Source organism: Bombina bombina, chromosome 10 (genome assembly GCF_027579735.1).
Source record: "Bombina bombina isolate aBomBom1 chromosome 10, aBomBom1.pri, whole genome shotgun sequence".
In the NCBI taxonomy this organism is placed as follows: Eukaryota; Metazoa; Chordata; class Amphibia; order Anura; family Bombinatoridae; genus Bombina; species Bombina bombina.
Genome location: NC_069508.1, coordinates 105,036,246 through 105,058,984, shown reverse-complemented (window position 1 = coordinate 105,058,984; position 22,739 = coordinate 105,036,246). Strand labels below are relative to the sequence as shown.

Below are 22,739 nucleotides of genomic sequence, written 5' to 3'. Positions count from 1 at the left end.
TACAGACTGCTTTTATTTACCATACACTACAAGAGTAAAACATAAATTATGTTATTGGTGAGTGTTTGTATCTTGACATTTGAATGGCTATTGAATATTCCCTTGATATCCCTTGAAATTCAAATGTTTTTATAGAAGAAATGTTAACGTTTCTAACATTAAAGTGAAGGTAAAGTTAAGCACTTTACTTACACTTCATAGCAAGCCTATCTGTATTACAGTTTAGTCACTAACGGCCAGATTACGAGTTTTGCGTTAGGAGCTGTGCAGTGCTAACGAGCAGTTTTTTCTCACCGCTCACTTACCTGCACTTACCTCACTTGTGCTCTATACCGCACTTCAATACCAGCGCTGCTTAAGTCAGCAGTGAGCTGGTCGTACGTGCTCGTACACAATTTTCCCATAGGAATCAACAGGGAGAGCCGGCTGAGAAAAAGTCTAACACCTGCAAAAGAGCAGCGTAAAACTCAGTAACGCAGCCCCATTGATTCCTATGGGGAAATAAAATGTATGTTTACACCTAACACCCTAACATGAACCCCGAGTCTAAACACCCCTAATCTTACACTTATTAACCCCTAATCTGCCGCCCCCGACATCGCCAACACCTAAATTATATTTATTAACCCCTAATCTGCCGCTCCGGACATCACCGCCACATACATTATACATATTAACCCCTAATCTGCTGCTCCAACATCGCCGATACCTAATCTGCCACCCCCGACATCGTTGCCACCTACATTATACTTATTAACCCCTAATCTACCACTCCGGACATCGCCGTCACTATAATAAACATATTAACCCCTAAACCGCCGCACTCCCGCCTCGCAAACATTAGTTAAATATTATTAACCCCTAATCTGACGTCCCTAACATCGCCGCCACCTACCTACATTTATTAACCTCTAATCTGCCACCCCCAACGTCGCCGCCACTATACTAAATGTATTAACCCCTAAACCTAAGTCTAACCCTAACTTAAATATAATTACAATAAATCTAAATAAAACTTACTATTAATAACTAAATAATTCCTATTTAAAACTAAATACTTACCTGTAATATAACTAGTAGTTACATTGTATCTAGCTTAGGTTTTTTTTTTTTTTTTTAACAGGCAAGTTTGTATTTATTTTTAGAATAGTTACTAAAAAGTTATTAACTATTTAATAACTATTCTACCTAGTTAAAATAAATACAAACTTGCCTGTAAAATAAAAATAAACCCTTAGATAGATACAATGTAACTATTACTTATATTGTAGCTAGCTTAGGGTTTATTTTATAGGTAAGTATTTAGTTTTAAATAGGAATAATGTAGATAATGATAGGAATTGTATTTAGATTTATTGTAATTATATTTAAGTTAGTGGTTGTTAGGGTTAGGGTTAGACTTAGATTTAGGGGTTAATACATTTAGTATAGTGGCGGCGATGTTGGGGACGGCAGATTAGGGGTTAATGAATGTAGGTAGGTGGCGGTGATGTTAGGGATAGCAGATTAGGGGTTAATATTATTTAACTAGTGTTTGCGAAGCGGGAGTGTGCGCGGTTTAGGGGAAGATATGTTTTTTATAGTGGCGGCAATGTCCGGAGCGGCAGATTAGGGGTTAAAAATTTTATTTTAGTGTTTGCGATGCGGGAGGGCCTTGGTTTAGGGGTTAATAGGTAGTTTATGGGTGTTAGTGTACTTTTTAGCACTTTAGTTATGAGTTTTATGCTGCGGCGTTGTACCATAAAACTCTTAACTACTGACTTTAGAATGCGTTACGGATCTTGGAGGTAGAGGGTGTATGCTCACTTTTTGGCCTCCCAGGACAGACTCGTAATACTGGTGCTATGGAAGTCCCATAGAAAAAAGGGTTTACGAAGTTTACGTAAGTCGTTTTGCGGTAAGGCCAAAGAAGTGTGCGGTGCCCCTTAACCTGCAAGACTCGTAATAGCAGCGATAGTGAAAAAGCAGCATTAGGACCTGTTAACGCTGCTTTTTCAGCCTAACGCAAAACTCGTAATCTAGCGGTATGTTTTTTAATCCCCAACATTCATATTAGTAAGAGATATCAATGTTTTAAAAAATCTCTCTTACCATCCCTCGCTCCTCCCATCTCCCACTTCCTGGTCCAATATCGCTTTAGACTAGAGAGTGGTCCCACCCGCTCCCTACGTCACAAATAAAATCTTGCTCCCTATTCAGAGTAATACACATTCGTTAAACATGAGCGTGCATGGTATTGAAGGTGCTGAAAAATAAAATTGCTCATGCGTTATTGAGCGCTCAGTGGGCGGATGAATGGAAGTCACGGCCATCTAACGGTCTAATTTTCAACAGGATGACAACAAAACGTGACCGGAGTGTAAAATAAAAACAAAAAAAACGGGTTGAATAAATTACGGGGAAAAAAAGACTTTTAAAAGCTTATAACTTTTTTAGATAATGCAATTTAAAAAACAATGAATTAAAGTTATATTGATTTTCATAGATGAGTATAATATGTGATTGATAACAACATAACTTTACCATCAATTTAATGGGATGTGAAATCCACAATTAAACTTTCATGGATCAAATAGATACAATTTTGAACAATTTTCCAATTTGCTTCTATTAAGTTTGCTTCATTCTCTTGGTATCCTTAGTTGAAGAAACAGCAATACACTACTAGGAGTTACCTAAACACATCTGGAGAGCCGATGAAAAGAGGCATACAGTATATGTGCAGGCACCAATCATCACATTACTGCTCCTGAGCCTACCTAGGTATGATTTTCAACAAAAGATATCAATAGAACAAAGCAAATAAGAGAAAAGAAGTAAAACAGAAAGGTGTTCAAAATGACATGCTCTTCCTGAATCATGGTTTAAAGGGACAGTCTACACCTTAGTCATCTTAAAGTCTTACTTTAGATTAAGCTGCAAATATCCTCCTGCGCCTCTTTCAGTATCATGCAGCAGGAAAAGTAAGACTTTTTTTTCTTTTAAATGATTTTTTTTTATTCACTTTGAATGGCTGCCAAGCTCCACCCACTGATAGGGTTGCCACCTCAGCCATGTTTTCCTGGGCACTTATGAGTTACACTAGTCATGTGATATCCAGAGGCACAATACATGTTACTGCTGCACGATATAGAAAAGGGGGCAGGAGGCTATTCACAGCTTAAAGGGACATTATACACTAGATTTTTCTTTGCATAAATGTTTTGTAGACGATCCATTTATATAGCCCATACAGGTTTTTTTTAAATGTTTAGTTTTGTTTATTTTCAAATAACATGGCTCTGATTTTCAGACTCCTAACCAAGCCCCAAAGTTTTAGGAGAATACTGATGTATACCTACTCCAGCTTGCTCCTGTTTGTGTAAAGGGTCTTTTCATATACAGAGGAAGGGGGAGGGGGAGGGTCTGCTATTTCCCAATTGCAGTGGGTGTTCCAGCTACCTTTTTAACAGAGCTAAACTGGGAGCTTCTAAGTAAATTTTTAAAAGGTTTTATACTGGATTTTTAGATCAGTATCTGTGCATATTATTCTTTATAATAGTGTCTATTACATGCAGTTATATGAAATGTGGTGTATACTGTCCCTTTAATTTAAAGTAAGACTTTAAGATGACTAAGGTGTAGACTTTACTATCCCTTTAAAGTGTTAAAAAAAAGTATTGGTAAATTCAACACTCCAAGCATTAAAGATAAAAAGAGTTCAAAAGATAAAATGAAAAAAAAATGTTTTATTTTTTTCCCACCATAGTGTTCGGTTGTATAAAATCGAAAAATATTTTATGCTGTAAGTTGTTTTTTTATTTTTTTACATTTCACTACTAATATCTACAAATAATCTAATTGTCTGTCAACTAAAACATTTTTATTATGTATATTATCCTTTTTTTCTGTATAAGAAAGCGGTTCCTTAACATCTTTAAGACAATATATGTTATTAGTCACGGTACCTAACTGATGCACTATTTTCAGTTAACAATGAAGTACGAGAGTATATGATAAATGATAAAAAAAAACACAGTGGGCGTGCAACTCCCCCTCACCATTCACCGGAGGATTGCTAGTGATTCACAGGCAATCAGAAGGCTCGGTTACATGATGCCTGTGGGGTATGGTGTTGGGGAGCTCGGTAATAAGGCGTCCAGCTTTCTTTAAACAGACACATTTCAGTCTTAACCTTGGCTGGAACAAGACATTTCATGATAATTTGACTGTGGCATTCTAAGGTATTTTAACTATGGCACGTTCTGGCCATACAGGAATAAAACAATGTGTAAAATAACTGCGTTACCGACCGCAGTCTCCAGAATAATAAAGACCCTTTTTTTTCTTGAGGTTTGTGAGGAAATCTAGTAACATATTTGGCCAAAAAATATCTGGCACTGAAAATAACCAAAGAATCGCTGACCTTATAGGACCTTAGTCATTCCAAGTTATTAATGAAGAAATTGTGTCCACATTTCTAAACCACAAAACACTTCTGTGAATATATTTTAAACACAGCTACCACAATGTTAATTTCATAATTTGCCTGCATCTAGCAAAATGCTTAATTTATTTAAAAGATTTTTTTTACAGGCTTGTCCGTTACAAATATGGCTTTGTTTTTACGCCTGAATTAAACTGAGAGGCGGTTAAATTTCTGGCATTATGATATGTACATTGTTTACAGCTAATGTAAGGCTTATGATGAGTATATGTCGTTTCCTGGAGTGAAACAGATTGCAGGTGTTTGTTTAGCTAGCTGTGCGAGAGTTGGAGTCACCTTGATTAACTCAGTTATCAGCACCAGAGATCGAGACTGAGTGAGAGCAGCAGCGGCGATGCACTCGCAGTAATGCAGAGCCAGGGACGGCAGGCCGTAATCCAGCAAGCGTGTGGCGTATAATAATTTATATACCTGCAAGGTGGTAAGGTGAGAGAAAGACAAGCAAAGTTAAAAAAAAAAAAAAGCATAAAGATTTCTCCAAGGAGAAAGTCACCTCCTGCTTGCAGCTGCTTTATTTGCCAACTGAATATTTGTTTGTTGCTTAACCCTCTGGTTGGTTTCTGTGTCAGCTTAAAGGGACGCTGCACTCAAAAATGTTATGTCATCTATATGAAAGACCAGAAGTCAAATAAAAACTGTTTACATTTAAAGGGACATGAAAATAAAAATGAAATTCCTGATAATTTGTTTTAAATTTTGCGCTGAACTTTTACTACTTATTTGCCTGCTTTTCCTGTAATTTAGTAAAATGCAGTGTTTCCACTCTCCCTCAGCAAGGATGGAGTACATTCTGTGAAATGCAGAACCATGACTCTTATGCATGTTGCACAGTGATTGGATGAAACGTACAGGAGCTTGTTTATATGTCTCCCTAATTGGCCACAGCAAAGGAAGGAGGATAAACAATATTCTACAGGCTTTTCAAGGAGTGTGTCCTGTGACTGCAAAGCAATGCATATTTTCTAACAAAATGACAGTGGTAAATGCTTTTAATATGTATTTTGCATGCAGATCTTTTGCAATATAGTGAATTCAATCTAATTAAAAAATGAAAAAATTACTTTATTATCCCTTTAAATGTATATACCAGTATCAGTCGTATCTTTCCCACTAGTGCTCACTGGCTTTTAGGCACTTTCTACTGAAGCACAGTTAGTACCCCTTAACCTCTGAGCATTAACAGGAAGGATATCTCAACCACTGAGCATTAACAGGAAGGATCCCTAACCAATGAGCATTAACAGGAAGGATCCCTAACCAATGAGCATTAACAGGAAGGATCCCTAACCAATGAGCATTAACAGGAAGGATCCCTAACCAATGAGCATTAACAGGAAGTACCTTTTAACCAGTGATAATTAACAGGAAGGACCTCTTAACCAATTATCATTAACAGGAAGTACCTTTGAACCAGAGAGCATTAACATGAAGCATCAACAGTTAGTACCTCTTAAACACTGAGCATTAACAGGAAGGACCCCTTAACAAATGAGCATTAACAGGAAGGACCCCTTAACCAATAAGCGTTAACAGGAAGTACATTTTAACCAGTGATAATTAACAGGAAGTACCTCTTAACCAATGAGCATTAACAGGAAGGACCTCTTAACCAATTAACATTAACCGGATGTACCTTTTAACCAGAAAGCATTAACTTGAAGCATCAACAGTTAGTACCTCTTAAACACTGAGCATTAACAGGAGGACCTCTTAACCAATGAGCATTAACAGAAAGGACCCCTTAACCAATAAGCATTAACACAAAGTACCTTTTAACCAGTGAGCATTAACAGGAAGTACCTCTTAACCAATGAGTATTAACATAAAGCACTTCTTAGCCAATGAGCATTAACAGGAAGTACCTATTAGCCTATGAGCATTGATAGGAAATGCCAATGGGAATGAGTACAGAGTACACAACTGATAAAGCTGTTTTAGTTTAAAATTACATTTTAAAAATGTTTTATTGCACAAAAAAAATAACAGGTTTAGATGCTGCTTTTCATATAGATAATATACAATTAAGCAGTAAAGTGTCTCTTTAAGGTTTAGAGGGGAGCAGACAGCAGTTTAGCGAATAAATCTTATATTTACAATATTTAAGCTTTGTTTATAAGGTCAGCTATAAAGATGGAATTTGTCCTATGTCATTATTTTTCATCAGTCTGAAATGGCAACAAAACAGCTATTGGGTCCCGTGATTGAAGATTCTCAGCATTTGAAGTCATAAGAGGCCCTTTTGGTTCAATTGCTATGTTTAGTAAATGCTATTGTACACGGCTGGCAACGTAATCTGTAGAGAACACTGATATATAGATAGACAGATAGATAGATAGATAGATAGATAGATAGATAGATAGATAGATAGATAGATAGATAGATAGATAGATAGATAGATAGATAGATAGATATTTACCAAACTACTTTAAAATTATTTTTAAAAAAATCATTCCCCATTCTACTACTGTCTATCTTCAGCCTTTTCTGGCAGCAATAAAAGGATTAATTGGATATCTCTGTTCCCTCTTCATTATATTCATTTTGAAAGAAATCCTGGTTGGTTGAAACCAACCAATCATGGCTATTGTGTAAAAGCTTAAAGGGACATGAAACCCAAAATCTTTCTTTCATGATTCAGACAGAGAATACAATCTTAAACAACTTTTCAATTTATTACTATTATCTAAGTTGATTCATTCTCTTGATATCCTTTGTTGAAAAGCATATCTAAATACGCTCAGTTGCTGCTGACTGGTGGCTTCACATAGATGCCTCGTGTGATTGGCTCACCCATGTGCATTGTTATTTCTTCAACAAAGGATATCTAAAGAATGAAGCAAATTAGATAATAGAAGTGAATTGACATGTTGTTTAAAATTGTATTCTCTATCTGAATCATTAAAGAAAATGTTGGGGTTTCATGTCCCTTTAATGTTAAAAGGAAGCCCTCCCACTCTTCAGACTAGAACGGATGACCCTATTAAGTATTCATCTATTAGAGCCCTTAGATATTAGAGGGTTCCATAGGTGATAGAAGATAAAGCAGAGAGATCTGTCTCATAACATCTGCATTTCCGACAGTCACATAAGTTCTAGCCCTGTATGTGGTCAATTGAATAACCGTTCTGCTTTGGAAAATCTCTTTTACTAACGTACGTCTGATAAAGAAACTTTGTCTTGAGAGTGCTAATTGCTCAACTAAACTTTAACAAAGCTTGTAAAATCAATATGGAAGAACCAGCTAATAACAAAGATAAACAAAGACAGGAGCCTGGATAATATGGTACTAGGTCACAGGGAAATTAAAGGGACATTCTTGAAGAAGAAAAAAAATGTGGTATGCTGTAAGAACATTTTCTTTTTTAATTAATGCTGTTACAGTGTTCATTAAAGGGACAGTGAGCACTGAGATTGTAACATAAAATGATTAACGGGACATGAAACCTAACATTTTTCTTTCGTGATTTAGGTAGAACATACAATTTCAAACAACTTTCCAGTTTACTTCTATTATAACATATGCTTCATTCTCTTGGTATCATTTGTTGAAGGATGCGCAATACACTACTCTTTGCTAACTGAACACATGGGTGAGCCAATGACAATCAGTATATATATGCAGCCACCAACCAGCAGCTAGAACCTAGGTTATTTGCTGCTCCTGAGCTTAAAGGGACACTGAACCCAATTTTTTTCTTTCGTGATTCAGATAGAGCATGCAATTTTAAGCAACTTTCTAATTTACTCCTATTAATAAATGTTCTTCATTCTCTTGGTATTTGTATTTGAAAAGCAAGAATGTAAGTTTAGATGCCGGCCCATTTTTGGTGAACAACCTGGGTTGTTCTTGCTGATTGGTGGATTAATTTAACCGACCAATAAACAACTGCTCTCCAGAGTCTGAACCAAAAAATAGCTTAGATGCCTTCTTTTTCAAATAAAGATAGCAAGAGAACGAAGAAAAATTAATAATAGGAGTAAATTAGAAAGTTGCTTAAAATTGCACGCTCTATCTGAATCACGAAAGAAAAAAATTGGGTTCAGTGTCCCTTTAACTAGATAAACCTTTCGTCAAAGGATAACAAGAGAAGGAAGCACATTAAATAATAGAAGTAAATTGGAGAGTTGTTTAAAAACGCATGCTCTGTCTAAATCGTGAATGTCTAATTATGATTTTACTGTGCCTTCAATTATACACAGTAAAAGAACTTTGCTATAAACTTTCATTGTTCATTGTGCCTTTTACTGTGAAAGCAGACTGGCTCCTCCAAAAAAAGGAAAGTGGTGGGCGGAGTTTGACCATGGAAAAACAACTGCAGCAAACAAGGTCTTAATAACTTAAGACTTGACTGATTTATTGGAACACTGGAGACAAATGTTGTACTGATATGGTGTTTGCTGCCCCTTTAACTCCTGCAAGGGGGTTAAACACATAGTTAAAGGAATATGACATTTTAAGCTCTGATATGGGTTCTTGACCTCCTCCTAGTGGCGGGAAATATATCCCATATCTTACGGAGGACTGTGGACCATCATCATTTTACGAAAGGAACCCACATTTTGTATTTCATGCTACAGATAGAGCTAATCATTTTAAACAACTTTCCAATTTACTTCTGTTAACAAATGTGACTTATTCTCTTGGTATCCTTTGTTAAAGTAATTGTAAAGTGTCTTACTGTAATGCACAGTATATACAATTAGCCTTCAAAATAGGGGCAGTTTCATTGATTACATTTTTTTAAGACCCTTTATTTGATATAAAATCAATTATTTGATATAAAATATTTACCATTTTGTGCCATTCCTCCACCCTCACCTCGTACTTAAATTTAGCTGAGCGATGACAAATCCAGCTTCTTCCAATCCTTGTGCGCCCCACATGGCGCCCAGCTCGTGAAGCACGCAAAGATTGGAAGAAGCTGGATTCGGCATCGCTCAGCTAATTGAAGTACGAGGTGTGAGCATAAGAACGGCACAAAATGGTAAATATTTTACAAATAAAGGGTCTTAAAAAAAATGTAATCAGTGAAAGTGCCCCTGTTTTGAAGGCTTATTGTATACACTGTGCATTCCAGTAAGAAACTTTACAATCACACTATGCACTACTGGGAATTGCTGAACACAGGTGAACCAATTACAAAAAGGTATATATGTGCAGTCACTATTAAACAACTAGCTCCCAGTAGTGCATTTCTGCTCCTGGGCCGACCTAGGTATGTTTTCTCAATAAAGGATAGCAAGAGAACAAAGCAGATTAGATAAAAGATGTCAACTGGAAAGTTGTTTCAAATTGTATGTTCCATCTGAATCATGAAAGTTTAATTTTTACTTTACTGTCGCTTTAAGCTGCGCCATTCCTGAGCTGAACGTAGCACATATATATGCCTCTCCTGATTGCTTTATCAGCCATGCCCGTCTCAGGGACAGCAGGGATGCCTTATTAATAGGTTAAACATAGCAAAACAAGGGAATTCCTTTAAAACTCTAACATAACAGAACCTTTTATTTTTATACTTTGTCTTTAAATAAACTAATTTTACCTCTGCCTCACAAGACTGTATTTAGTACTTAGATTATATTAAGAAAATGAATAAAATAAAGTAACCTAATGCTGGCTCCCTGCTGATAAGAGCTAACATCATATCACTGGCTGCGGCGTGTCTCCCAACATGACCTCTTAACACGCTACGGGACACACTGCAGCTGATGATAAACGGATATATTCATATCAGCAGGGGGAACAGCTGGAGGTTCATTTACATTTTTGTTATTATTTTTGTTTTTCTTTACTAATCTGGGCACTAATTACATTTTTGCGGTGGCAGTCAATCAAAATAACAGTCTGCTATATCAATAAAGATCCCTTCAATACCCCTTTAAGCAAATCCTTTTAAAGTAGCTGCAACTGCTCTAAGGATTTAAAGGGACATTAAACGCTAAATAAATGCTAGGTAGAATGATGCATTCAAAGAAAAGATTTGTCTGAGAATATAACATGTAGATGTATTTTTTAAAGTTGATTTGCTGTTTAAATATTGACCAAATAAGTGTAAAGTTTTAGTGTCTATAAAACAATGGAAGCTGCCATGTTGTAACTTAGGTTATCTTCTATGTTGTGGCCAATTAGGGACAGTTATAAATAGGTCACTAGAGTGTGCAGCCAATGGCTGTGCAGAATATAACAGTGTTCTGCAGTTCCATTTCTAACAGGAACTAAAAGGCTCACAATTTCAGAATAGAATTGCAGGAAAAGGGGACAAAATAAATAATGAAAGCATATTGCAGTTTTTTTATATATATATCTATGATTTATCATTTTATATTACTTTATCAAAGTGTTTAATTTCCCTTTAACAGTAAACCAGCACAGATAACCACTAACAAATAATCAGATTGTGGTAAATTGTAAATTTTCTTCATAAATCTCTCAAAATTAATATAAACATATTAAAGAAAATTATGTCAAAATATAGAAGAAGTTAACAGATGGCTAAAATGAGAGACAGAATTACAGAGAACAGAGATGAGAAACAAATGGGAAATAATCCAATGAGGCGCAAAGCATTGATCTTGACTACAGTGTAATTTGGGGGAATTTATTTAATTTGTTACCTGGAAGTACGGGATACAATGATTGGGTTTCCCCAGGCTTTGACAATATTCCAAAATTTCAGTCCGTTGGATGCTTTGAGAGGTAGCAAATTTCTTAAATGTTTGACTAAAAAAAAAAATCAAGAAATGAAAGAATGTAAATCTAGAAGTTGTAGAAAAACAAGAATTTGGAAAGCGTTGGAAATGTGCAGGGGAAAAAAATAAAATAACATGCAAAATTAAAAAAAATACAAACCCGGCAGGTCTCAGTTTTGTATAAAGACAGTGCCATCTAGTGGAGAAAAGTGGGGAATTTATGAAGGTGGTTAAATGATAAATCTGTTATAGGTGAAAGGAAGTGTCAATAGATCTTTCCATCCATAAAAGTATTTATTACATAATAAGGTTCTTGGCCACCAGTGCATAAAATGAGCGCTTAGGGCCTAACTGCTCACCAGAGCTGTCACTAGAAGCTCTATTAAGCACCCACGATCAGCAAATTGTGCTCTCCCTCCTTATTATGGGCCTTATTCTCTAAAGCTCCCTGGTCTGGCGAGATCCCCAAAGGGATTGTTTTAAAATCAATTTTTACCTCTGGGAATGATGTATCTCATTATATGCTTTATGTTAAGGAGAGACACTTACTTTACAATAATTAATCAGTAAATAAGATGCTGGTTTCTCTCTATGCTGGAGAATCAGGCCCTATGTATCAAGTCTCCTTACAAAACACACTTTCAACTCGTCCCAAAATATCTCACCCCATTCTCTCCCTTATTGCTTAAAGGGACAGTAAACATTCAAAATAATGATATGCAGAATTATATAGCATAATCTTAGCGGCACCTTTATACATCTAAAGCATTTCCTGATTTTTTTATCCCAAAGTTGGACTCTGCTCAAGGTTCTACTGAGTGGGTCTTGTTTTTCGAATGCGCTTCGTGGGCGCGCTGTTTAGTCACAGCCTTCCCAATCGCGCCATTGAAGTGAATGCAGCTTGCTCCCGCTCTGATCTTGTAGCGGGAACAAGCTACATTTACTTAAATGGCGCGATCGGGTGGGCTGTGACTAGACAGCGCCCACAAATCGCATTTGAAAAACAAGACCCACTCAGTAGAACCTTGAGCGGAGTCCAACTTTGGGATAAAAAAATCAGGAAATGCTTTAGATGTATAAAGGTGCCGCTAAGATAATGCTATATAATTCTGCATATCATTATTTTGAATGTTTACTGTCCCTTTAAGTCATTAGAAAATGTAAAAAATAACTATCAATTTGTGTAACAATTTAAAGGGACATCAAACCCAATATTTTTTATTTCCATGAGTCAGAGAGAACAACTTTTCATTTTACTTCTATTATCCCATTTGCTTTATTCTCTTGGTATCCTTTATTGAAGGAGCAGCAATACACTACTGGGAGCTAGCTGAACACATCAGGTGAGCCAATGGCAAGAGGGATACAAGTGCTACCACCAGTCAGCAGCTAGCTCCCAATAGTGCATTGCTGCTTCTGATCCTATCTAGGTATGCTCTTCAACTAAGAGAATGAAGCAAATTTGATAATTGAAGTAAATTGGAAAGCAAATTAAAATTGTATTCTCTATCTGAATCATGAAAGAATATTTTTGGGTTTTATATTAATTTAATGTCTTTCGCTAAAAACCGAACAAATCTAGCTAGTGGGTTTTCTAGAGTATAATAAGTGTCTATTTAGGAGATGATGATTATGTTTGCTCTGCCTTGGAAAAAACACACAAAAAAATGTCCAACTCACTTCTGTTATCAAATGTAGCTCTAAGTCTTTGTTGAAACGTATCCGTATCTATGATGGCATACTGACGTATGCTCAGGGGTGTGAACGTGTCTTGAGCCCTTCGTGGCAGCTGTGTGTGTAGTAATACTGTATAAGCAACCTCTAGAGGTATCGGTTCTCGGACATAATGCCGACGGACATTTGTACGCTATAAAAATCATGTTAGTTTAAATGCATAACTTTTAAAAATTACACAATAAATGTAGTAGCCCTACTTTTTAAATTTCAAGTGAAATGACAGGATATTGTACAAATATGTCTTGGGACTCTGTAGTAACTCCAACAGAAAAAAGTTGGTTTATTCAGCACAGGAACAGCACAAATCATTTGTAACATATTCATTAGTTTTAGATAGAGCTGAGAAAGAGTTTGAGTGTCATTTCCCTTTAAAATACCTGAGTATTAAAGGGACAGTCTAGTCAAAATTAAACTTTTATGATTCAGATAGAACATGTAATTTTAAACAACGTTCCAATTTACTTTTATCATCAAATTTGCTTTGTTCTCTTGGTATTCTTTGTTGAAATCTAAACCTAGGTAGGCTCATATGATAATTTCTAAGCCCTTGGAGGCCACCCCTTATCTGAATGCATTTGACAGTTTTTACAGCTAGAGGGTATTAGTTCATGTGTGCCATATAGGTAACACTGTGCTAACGCCCAAAGAGTTACCTAGGAGTCAGCACTGATTGGCTAAAATGCAAGTCTGTCAAAAGAACTGAAATAAGAGGGCAGTCTGCAGAGGCTTAGATACAAGGTAATCACAGAGGTAAAAAGTATATTAATATAACTGTGTTGGTTATGCAAAACTGGGGAATGGGTAATAAAGGGATTATCTAACTTTTTAAACAATAAAAATTCTGAAGTATTCTAGAAGTAGTAAATCAATTAATCTATCCCCATCAAAATTCTTACTAGTCCGATTCAATGAGTAAAGCACAAATATGAATAATTACATCATCATAATAGAACCCTGGATCACTGGAAGACTTAACACTGACAACAAATTTCAGATCAAATGCTTTAAGTTTAAGGAAATTTATATTTATTCTTTCTGAACTGTTTTTATAGCATAATAGGCTAATGTGTGTACTAACATAATGTTACTATAAAATAAGTATTGTATGTTTCTTCCTTCTTGATTCAGACACTGTATACAATTTACATTTATCAATTTTGCTTCATTCTCTTGGTATCCTTTATTGAAGGAGCAGCAAAGCACTACTGGGAGCTATCTGAACTCATTTGTAAGCCAATGACTACAGGCATAAATGTGCAACCACGAATAAGCAGTTAGCTCCCAGCGTCTAAACCTACCTAGGTATACTTTTCAACAAAGGATACCAAGAAAACAAAGCAAATAAGATAATAGAAGCAAATTAGAAAGTTAGTTCATGTGTTTTATATATTGAGCTCATGCACGTGAATTTGCCGAGGAGTGAGCACTGATTGGCTAAAATGCAAGTCTGTCAAAAGAACTGAAAAAAGGGGGCAGTCTGCAGAGGCTTAGATACAAGGTAATCAGAGAGGTAAAAAGTGTATTATATAACTGTGTCGGTTATGCAAAACTGGGGAATGGGTAATTAAGGGATTATCTATCTTTTAAAACAACAAAAAGTCTGGTGTTGACTGTCCCTTTAAACTGGAAAGTTGTTTAAAATTGTTTGTTCTACCTAAATCATAAAAGAAAATGTTTGGGTTTCATGTCCCTTTAAAGGGACAGTTCACCCAAAAAAATTGCTCCCCTTTAAATTGTTCCCAATGATTCATTTTACCTGCTGGAGTGTTTTAAATTGTTTACAAGTAGCTCCTTTACCCCTATTTTGGCATTTGAAATAGCTGATTTAGCCTGTGGTACCCCAACCTATACTAAAGTTTCTATACTGGAGTATATTCTATTGAATAGCCTAAGTAAACACGGCCAGCAGAAGAGATTACACTCTCAGTGGGGGGCAGGATAGTTAAGTAATAAAATGATAATTTTCCATTGTTCTCTCTAAGTATTGAGCTTTGGTTTTCTAGACAAATATAAGATAATGAAGCAAGTGTGTGTACATAAAAGTGATAACATAATGAGATCTGATATTACCTGAAGCTCAACCCATTGTAATAGGCTGTGATTTAACCTCTTAAGGACATATGACGGAATTTTTTCGTCATAAAACAATTGAGCAAACTGAAAGCTGTGTCCTTAAAGGGTTAAAAGCACAAAACCAGCTACTTCATATACACAAATAAACCGAACAATGCAATTCCTTATAAATTTTATACTCTGCAGATGGTATAACAAGTCATTGAAAATACATTCATATATAAACAATTTTACAGTGTACTGTCCCTTTAAGGCCAGTTACCTCTCCTTTCCACCACCATGCACAAGTCCAAAATAATGACCTTTTGTATCTTACATTGTTTTATTGTGTTTCTTGTGCACAGCTGGTTGATATCATTGTATAACTATGTTTTCTGTTTTATTCTTTCAATCAGAGTGCAAAAGGGGAAAAAAAGATGCGTTACATCATCAATCGCATTGACCCAAGAGTGCAGGTTTAACATATTTAAAGGGATATGATTTGTTTAATGATTCAGATAGAGAAATTACCTCTATTTAAAATGTTTCTTTATTCTCCTGGTATCTTTTGTTGAAAAGCAAGAACGCATGCTAAGAAGCCGTCCCATTTCTGGAGCACTATATGGCAGCAGTTTTGCAAGAATGTTATCCATTTGTAAGAGCACTAGATGGCAGCAGTTATGCAAGAATGTTATCCATTTGTAAGAGCACTAGATGGCAGCAGTTTTGCAAGAATGTTATCCATTTGTAAGAGCACTAGATGGCAGCAGTTTTGCAAGAATGTTATCCATTTGTAAGAGCACTAGATGGCAGCAGTTTTGCAAGAATGTTATCCATTTGTAAGAGCACTAGAGGGCAGCACTAGTTCCTATCACAAAGTGCTCCCAATGCCTACCTAGGTATCTCTTCAACAAAGAATATCATGAGTACAATACAAATTTACTAACAGAAGTAAACGGAAAACTTAAAGTGATTGTAAAGTTGAATGAATGAAAGACCAGGTTAAAAAAAAATAATCTTAAAAACAGGGGCACTTTAATTCATTAAAGTTTACAAAGACTTTTTTTAAAAAAATACTTTTCGATTATGGTAAACATAACACTGATCCTCCGCCCCCGTCTCCTGCTTTCTTTAGCATATGGATGACGAGACCGGCTTCCTCCAATCGTTGCGTGCCCCCTTTGGTGTCCAGCTCGTGGGGCACGCAACAATTGAAGGAAGCTGGATTCGTCATCCATATGCTAAAGAAAGCAGGAGACGCGGGCGGAGGATCAGTGTTACGTTTACCATAACGCAAAGGTTTAAGTATTTTAAAAAATAAGCGTCTTTGTAAACTTTAATGAATTAAAGTGCCCCTGTTTTTAAGATTACTTTTTGATCCTGGGCTTTAATTCATTAAACTTTACAATCACTTTAAATGGTATGCTCTGTCGGAATCACAAAATAACATTTTTGGATTTCATATCCCTTTAAATAACTCACTCTCACAAGTAGATGCAGACAGAGTGTTTCAAACAACTTATATTTAAGGATTTTCTCTTAGAAATACTTATTTTTTTCTGTCTATTCAATTAAAGGCCAAATACTATAAAGCTTGGAGCTGACATTTTGAAAGTGCAATCCCAGCTTCATCCAAAGCAATTGACGGTATATTAAATCTAAAATCTGACACTTAGGAACATAACGCATCTAGACCAAAGTGATGCTTCTAGTACAACACGAAATTATGCCCTCACTCCTCTATATACAGCACCTTGTTCTGATAAATAGTCTACTTAGTGTCTGACACAGAAAAAAAGTGTTGGTTTCGGATCCATATTTATATCTACAGGAATTTATTTGGTCTCTTCCACGTTTCTTTTCGCACAGCACACAGGACGCAAAACATTATCTTAATTATTTTGTATGATTAATATCAACAAGTGCTGCCACATTGGTGGAGAGAGCCAACAATGACCTCACATCAAGTTATGTCTAAATGCGAAGCTGATGGAAAAGAATGACAGACGAAGAGACGCGTCAGCCCTCGCCATGAAAAGACGCGTTGTATAACTGAAGAGTGAATTAAATATGCGAGGAAAGGACAGCTGAGCAGAAGAAAGGACAGAGTGTGTGTGATAAAAAAACAAACAGAGCACGATTAAAGGCAGCCTGATCTGATTTGCCCTGTGTGTGAAATGAAATGTGTTTTCTTAACACTGTTGTTGTGCCCAATGGCATATTCATGTCCTCAAAACAGAGAAGTGCAGTGACCTACCTGGTCTAAAGTATTTGTTAGCACATAACCTATAGCAGCAGAACTCACCTGTGGCTGCTGCCCAGCAAAACTAGTCGGTCTGATTTCTCATAATAATGGCCAAAGGGTGTACCAGCTGTCAGGTAGCAGCAGTGCCCGGCCTCTGTGAAGCCTTTAAGAACTGTATGTTTAAAACAAAAACATATTAAAAAGAGATCTAGACAAACAGCTTCATCACACACACAGACATATACAAAGACACACATAGACATACAAAAACACAGAGACATCTAGACAAACAGCTTAGTCACACACAGACATAAAGACACACATAGACATACAAACAGCTTTATCACACACAGACACAAAGACACACATAGACATACAAAAACACAGAGACATCTAGACAAACAGCTTAATCACACACAGACATAAAGACACACATAGACATACAAACAGCTTTATCACACACAGACACAAAGACAAACATAGACATACAAAAACACAGAGACATCTAGACAAACATCTTAATCACACACGGACATATACAAAGACACACATAGAAACATAAAAACACAGAGACATCTAGACAAACAGCTTAATCTCACACAGACACAAAGACACACATAGACATACAAAAACACAGAGACATCTAGACAAACAGCTTAATCTCACACAGACACAAAGACACACATAGACATACAAATACACAGAGACATCTAGACAAACAGCTTAATCTCACACAGACATAAAGACACACATAGACATACAAAAACACAGAGACATCTAGACAAACAGCTTAATCACACAGACAAAGAAACACATAGACATACAAAAACACAGAGATATCTAGACAAACAGCTTAATCACACACAGACATATACAAAGACACACATAGAAACACATAAAAACACAGAGACATCTAGACAAACAGCTTAATCTCACACAGACACAAAGACACACATAGACATACAAAAACACAGAGACATCTAGACAAACAGCTTACTCACACACAAACATAAAGACACACATAGAAACACACAAAAACACAAAGACATCTAGACAAACAGCTTAATCACACAGACATAAAGACACACATAGACATACAAAAACACAGAGACATCAAGAAAAACAGCTTAATCACACACAGACATATACAAAGACACACATAGAAACACATAAAAACACAGAGACATCTAGACAAACAGCTTACTCACACACAAACATAAATACACACATAGAAACACACAAAAACACAGACATCTAGACAAACAGCTTAATCACACACAGACCTAAAGACACACATAGAAACACACAAAAACACAAAGACATCTAGACAAACAGCTTAATCACACACAGACCTAAAGACACACATAGAAACACACAAAAACACAGACATCTAGACAGCTTAATCACATACAGACCTAAAGACACACATAGAAACACACAAAAACACAAAGACATCTAGACAAACAGCTTAATCTCACACAGACATAAAGACACACAGACATACAAAAACACAGAGACATCTAGACAAACAGCTTTATCACACACAGACACAAAGACACACAGACATACAAAAACACAGAGACATCTAGACAAACAGCTTAATCTCACACAGACATAAAGACACACATAGACATACGAAAACACAGAGACATCTAGACAAACAGCTTTATCACACACAGACATAAAGACACACATAGAAACACACAAAAACACAGAGACATCTAGACAAAAAGCTTAATCTCACACAGACATAAAGACACACAGAGACATCTAGACAAACAGCTTTATCACACACAGACATAAAGACACACATAGACATACAAAAACACAGAGACATCTAGACAAACAGCTTAATCACACACAGACACACAAACACACAGACACATCTAGACAAACAGGTAATCATACACAGACATACAAACACACCGATATACATAAAGACACACACAGACATACATAAAGACACACATAGAAACACAAAAAAACAGACATATCTAGACAAAAAGCTTAACCACACACACAGACATACATAAAGACACACAAAAACACAGAGATATCTAGACAAACAGCTTAATCACACACAGACACACACAAATAAAAACACGAACACACACAGACATACATAAACACACACATAGAAACACACAAAAACACAGAGATGACAAACAGCTAAATCACACACACAGACACAAACCCAGATAGACAGACACACACAAACACAGAGATACAGACACACAAACAAATAAAGACACACAAAAAGCTTAATCTCACACAGACATAAAGACACACAGACATACAAAAACACAGAGACAACTAGACAAACAGCTTTATCACACACAGACATAAAGACACACATACATACAAAAACACAGAGATATCTAGAAAAACAGCTTAATCACACACAGACATATACAAAGACACACATAGAAACACATAAAACACAGAGACATCTAGACAAACAGCTTACTCACACACAAACATAAAGACACACATAGAAACACACAAAAACACAGACATCTAGACAAACAGCTTAATCACACACACACCTAAAGACACACATAGAAACACACAAAAACACAAAGACATCTAGACAAACAGCTTAATCACACACAGACCTAAAGACACACATAGACATACAAAAACACAGAGACATCTAGACAAACAGCTTTATCACACACAGACACAAAGACACACATAGACATACAAAAACACAGAGACATCTAGACAAACAGCTTAATCACACACAGACATATATAAAGACACACATAGAAACATAAAAACACAGAGACATCTAGACAAACAGCTTAATCTCACACAGACACAAAGACACACATAGACATACAAAAACACAGAGACATCTAGACAAACAGCTTACTCACACACAAACATAAAGACACACATAGAAACACACAAAAACACAGACATCTAGACAAACAGCTTAATCTCACACAGACATAAAGACACACATAGACATACAAAAACACAGAGACATCTAGACAAACAGCTTAATCACACAGACATAAAGACACACATAGACATACAAAAACACAGAGATATCTAGAAAAACAGCTTAATCACACACAGACATATACAAAGACACACATAGAAACACATAGAAACACAGAGACATCTAGACAAACAGCTTACTCACACACAAACATAAAGACACACATAGAAACACACAAAAACACAGACATCTAGACAAACAGCTTAATCACACACAGACCTAAAGACACACATAGAAACACACAAAAACACAAAGACATCTAGACAAACAGCTTAATCACACACAGACCTAAAGACACACATAGAAACACACAAAAACACAGACATCTAGACAGCTTAATCACACACAGACCTAAAGACACACATAGAAACACACAAAAACACAAAGACATCTAGACAAACAGCTTAATCTCACACAGACATAAAGACACACATAGACATACAAAAACACAAAGACATCTAGACAAACAGCTTAATCTCACACAGACATAAAGACACACATAGACATACAAAAACACAGAGACATCTAGACAAACAGCTTAATCTCACACAGACATAAAGACACACATAGACATACAAAAACACAGACACATCTAGACAAACAGCTTTATCACACACAGACATAAAGACACACATAGAAACACACAAAAACACAGACATCTAGACAGCTTAATCACACACAGACCTAAAGACACACATAGAAACACACAAAAACACAGACATCTAGACAGCTTAATCACACACAGACCTAAAGACACACATAGAAACACACAAAAACACAAAGACATCTAGACAAACAGCTTAATCTCACACAGACAGACACACATAGACATACAAAAACACAGAGACATCTAGACAAACAGCTTAATCTCACACAGACATAAAGACACACAGACATACAAAAACACAGAGACATCTAGACAAAAAGCTTAATCTCACACAGACATAAAGACACACAGACATACAAAAACACAGAGACATCTAGACAAACAGCTTTATCACACACAGACATAAAGACACACATAGACATACAAAAACACAGAGACATCTAGACAAACAGCTTAATCACACACAGACACACAAACACACAGACACATCTAGACAAACAGGTAATCATACACAGACATACAAACACACAGATATACATAAAGACACACACAGACATACATAAAGACACACATAGAAACACAAAAAAACAGACATATCTAGACAAAAAGCTTAACCACACACACAGACATACATAAAGACACACAAAAACACAGAGATATCTAGACAAACAGCTTAATCACACACAGACACACACAAATAAAAACACGAACACACACAGACATACATAAACACACACATAGAAACACACAAAAACACAGAGACGACAAACAGCTAAATCACACACACAGACACAAACCCAGATAGACAGACACACACAAACACAGAGATACAGACACACAAACAAAGACACACAAAACACACACAGACATATACACAAACACAGAGACATATAGACAAACAAATATACATTAACACACATAGACACACAAAAAACCACACAAACACGCATACAGATATATACACAAATACACACACAAACACGTACAAACAAATACACATAGACTCAATTGTGCACACACAGACATATACTCTGTGTATATATATATATATATATATACACATATATATAGACAAAAGATAGGACAACCGCGCTAACCTGTATACTATTAATGATAATTAAAATAACATTAAAAAATGCATATATTAAATTAAAAGTCCACAAGATTTAATAAATCTAAAGGGGGCAGCAAATCAAAAAGAAATGTAAAGACTCCCAGGTCGTCTTAACGATGAATGTAGAAAAAAGAGTATGTGACTGCTCCTCCCTCTAGTGGAATATATAGTGAAGAAAAGTGTATGGGGTCACGACTCCCCTATCCCAAAACACTTACTTCCAGGGACCTCAATCAATATGAGGTAAGTAGTCACCAATCAATAAGACCTCCTTTCGTAGCTGCAATGTCCCAGTCCTCCAGGTTATCGGACAGAAATACCAGGATGATAATTCAGCTGTGTTGAAACTGAAGTGGTATATTGGATCCTCCACTGTAAAACTTGGTTCCGATGTGAGTCTCAGTTAACATGTGAATGGAACAAAAACAATTGCCCAGCATATAGTGAAGTACGTTTATTATAACATAAAATCACACAAAAGCACACGCTTAAAATCCCACTCACAATGTATAACCTTAATCAGTATGAGGTAAGGTTTGAGCATATAACCGCAACCAATACAGAGGATACCTGATCACAAATAACACCTCAGAGCCTCTGTTGAATGAGTATATTCCGTACAGCGTCCCTGACGCGTTTCAAAGTTGCCTTATCCCTCTGAGGAAGAAGGCAACTTTGAAACGCGTCTGGGACGCTGTACGGAATATACTCAGTCAACAGAGGCTCTGAGGTGTTATTTGTGATCAGGTATCCTCTGTATTGGTTGCGGTTATATGATCAAACCTTACCTCATACTGATTA

The 22,739-nt window shown here is 36.2% G+C and overlaps 1 protein-coding gene across 2 annotated transcripts in view; it reads right to left on the bottom strand.

Annotated features, from left to right (window-relative positions):
• Window positions 1-22,739, bottom strand: part of SEC16B (SEC16 homolog B, endoplasmic reticulum export factor) — a 602,132-nt gene that overhangs the window by 302,035 nt on the left and 277,358 nt on the right. Inside the window, exons 16-18 of one of the 2 annotated variants that reach the window (XM_053693298.1) lie at window positions 17,271-17,382; window positions 11,102-11,207; window positions 4,763-4,897 (exon numbers count right to left, since the gene is read on the bottom strand). In XM_053693298.1, the coding sequence (XP_053549273.1) occupies window positions 4,763-4,897; window positions 11,102-11,207; window positions 17,271-17,382 (353 nt within the window). The remainder of the gene's footprint in view (window positions 1-4,762; window positions 4,898-11,101; window positions 11,208-17,270; window positions 17,383-22,739) is intronic. The other variant, XM_053693299.1, reaches the window with a different exon arrangement.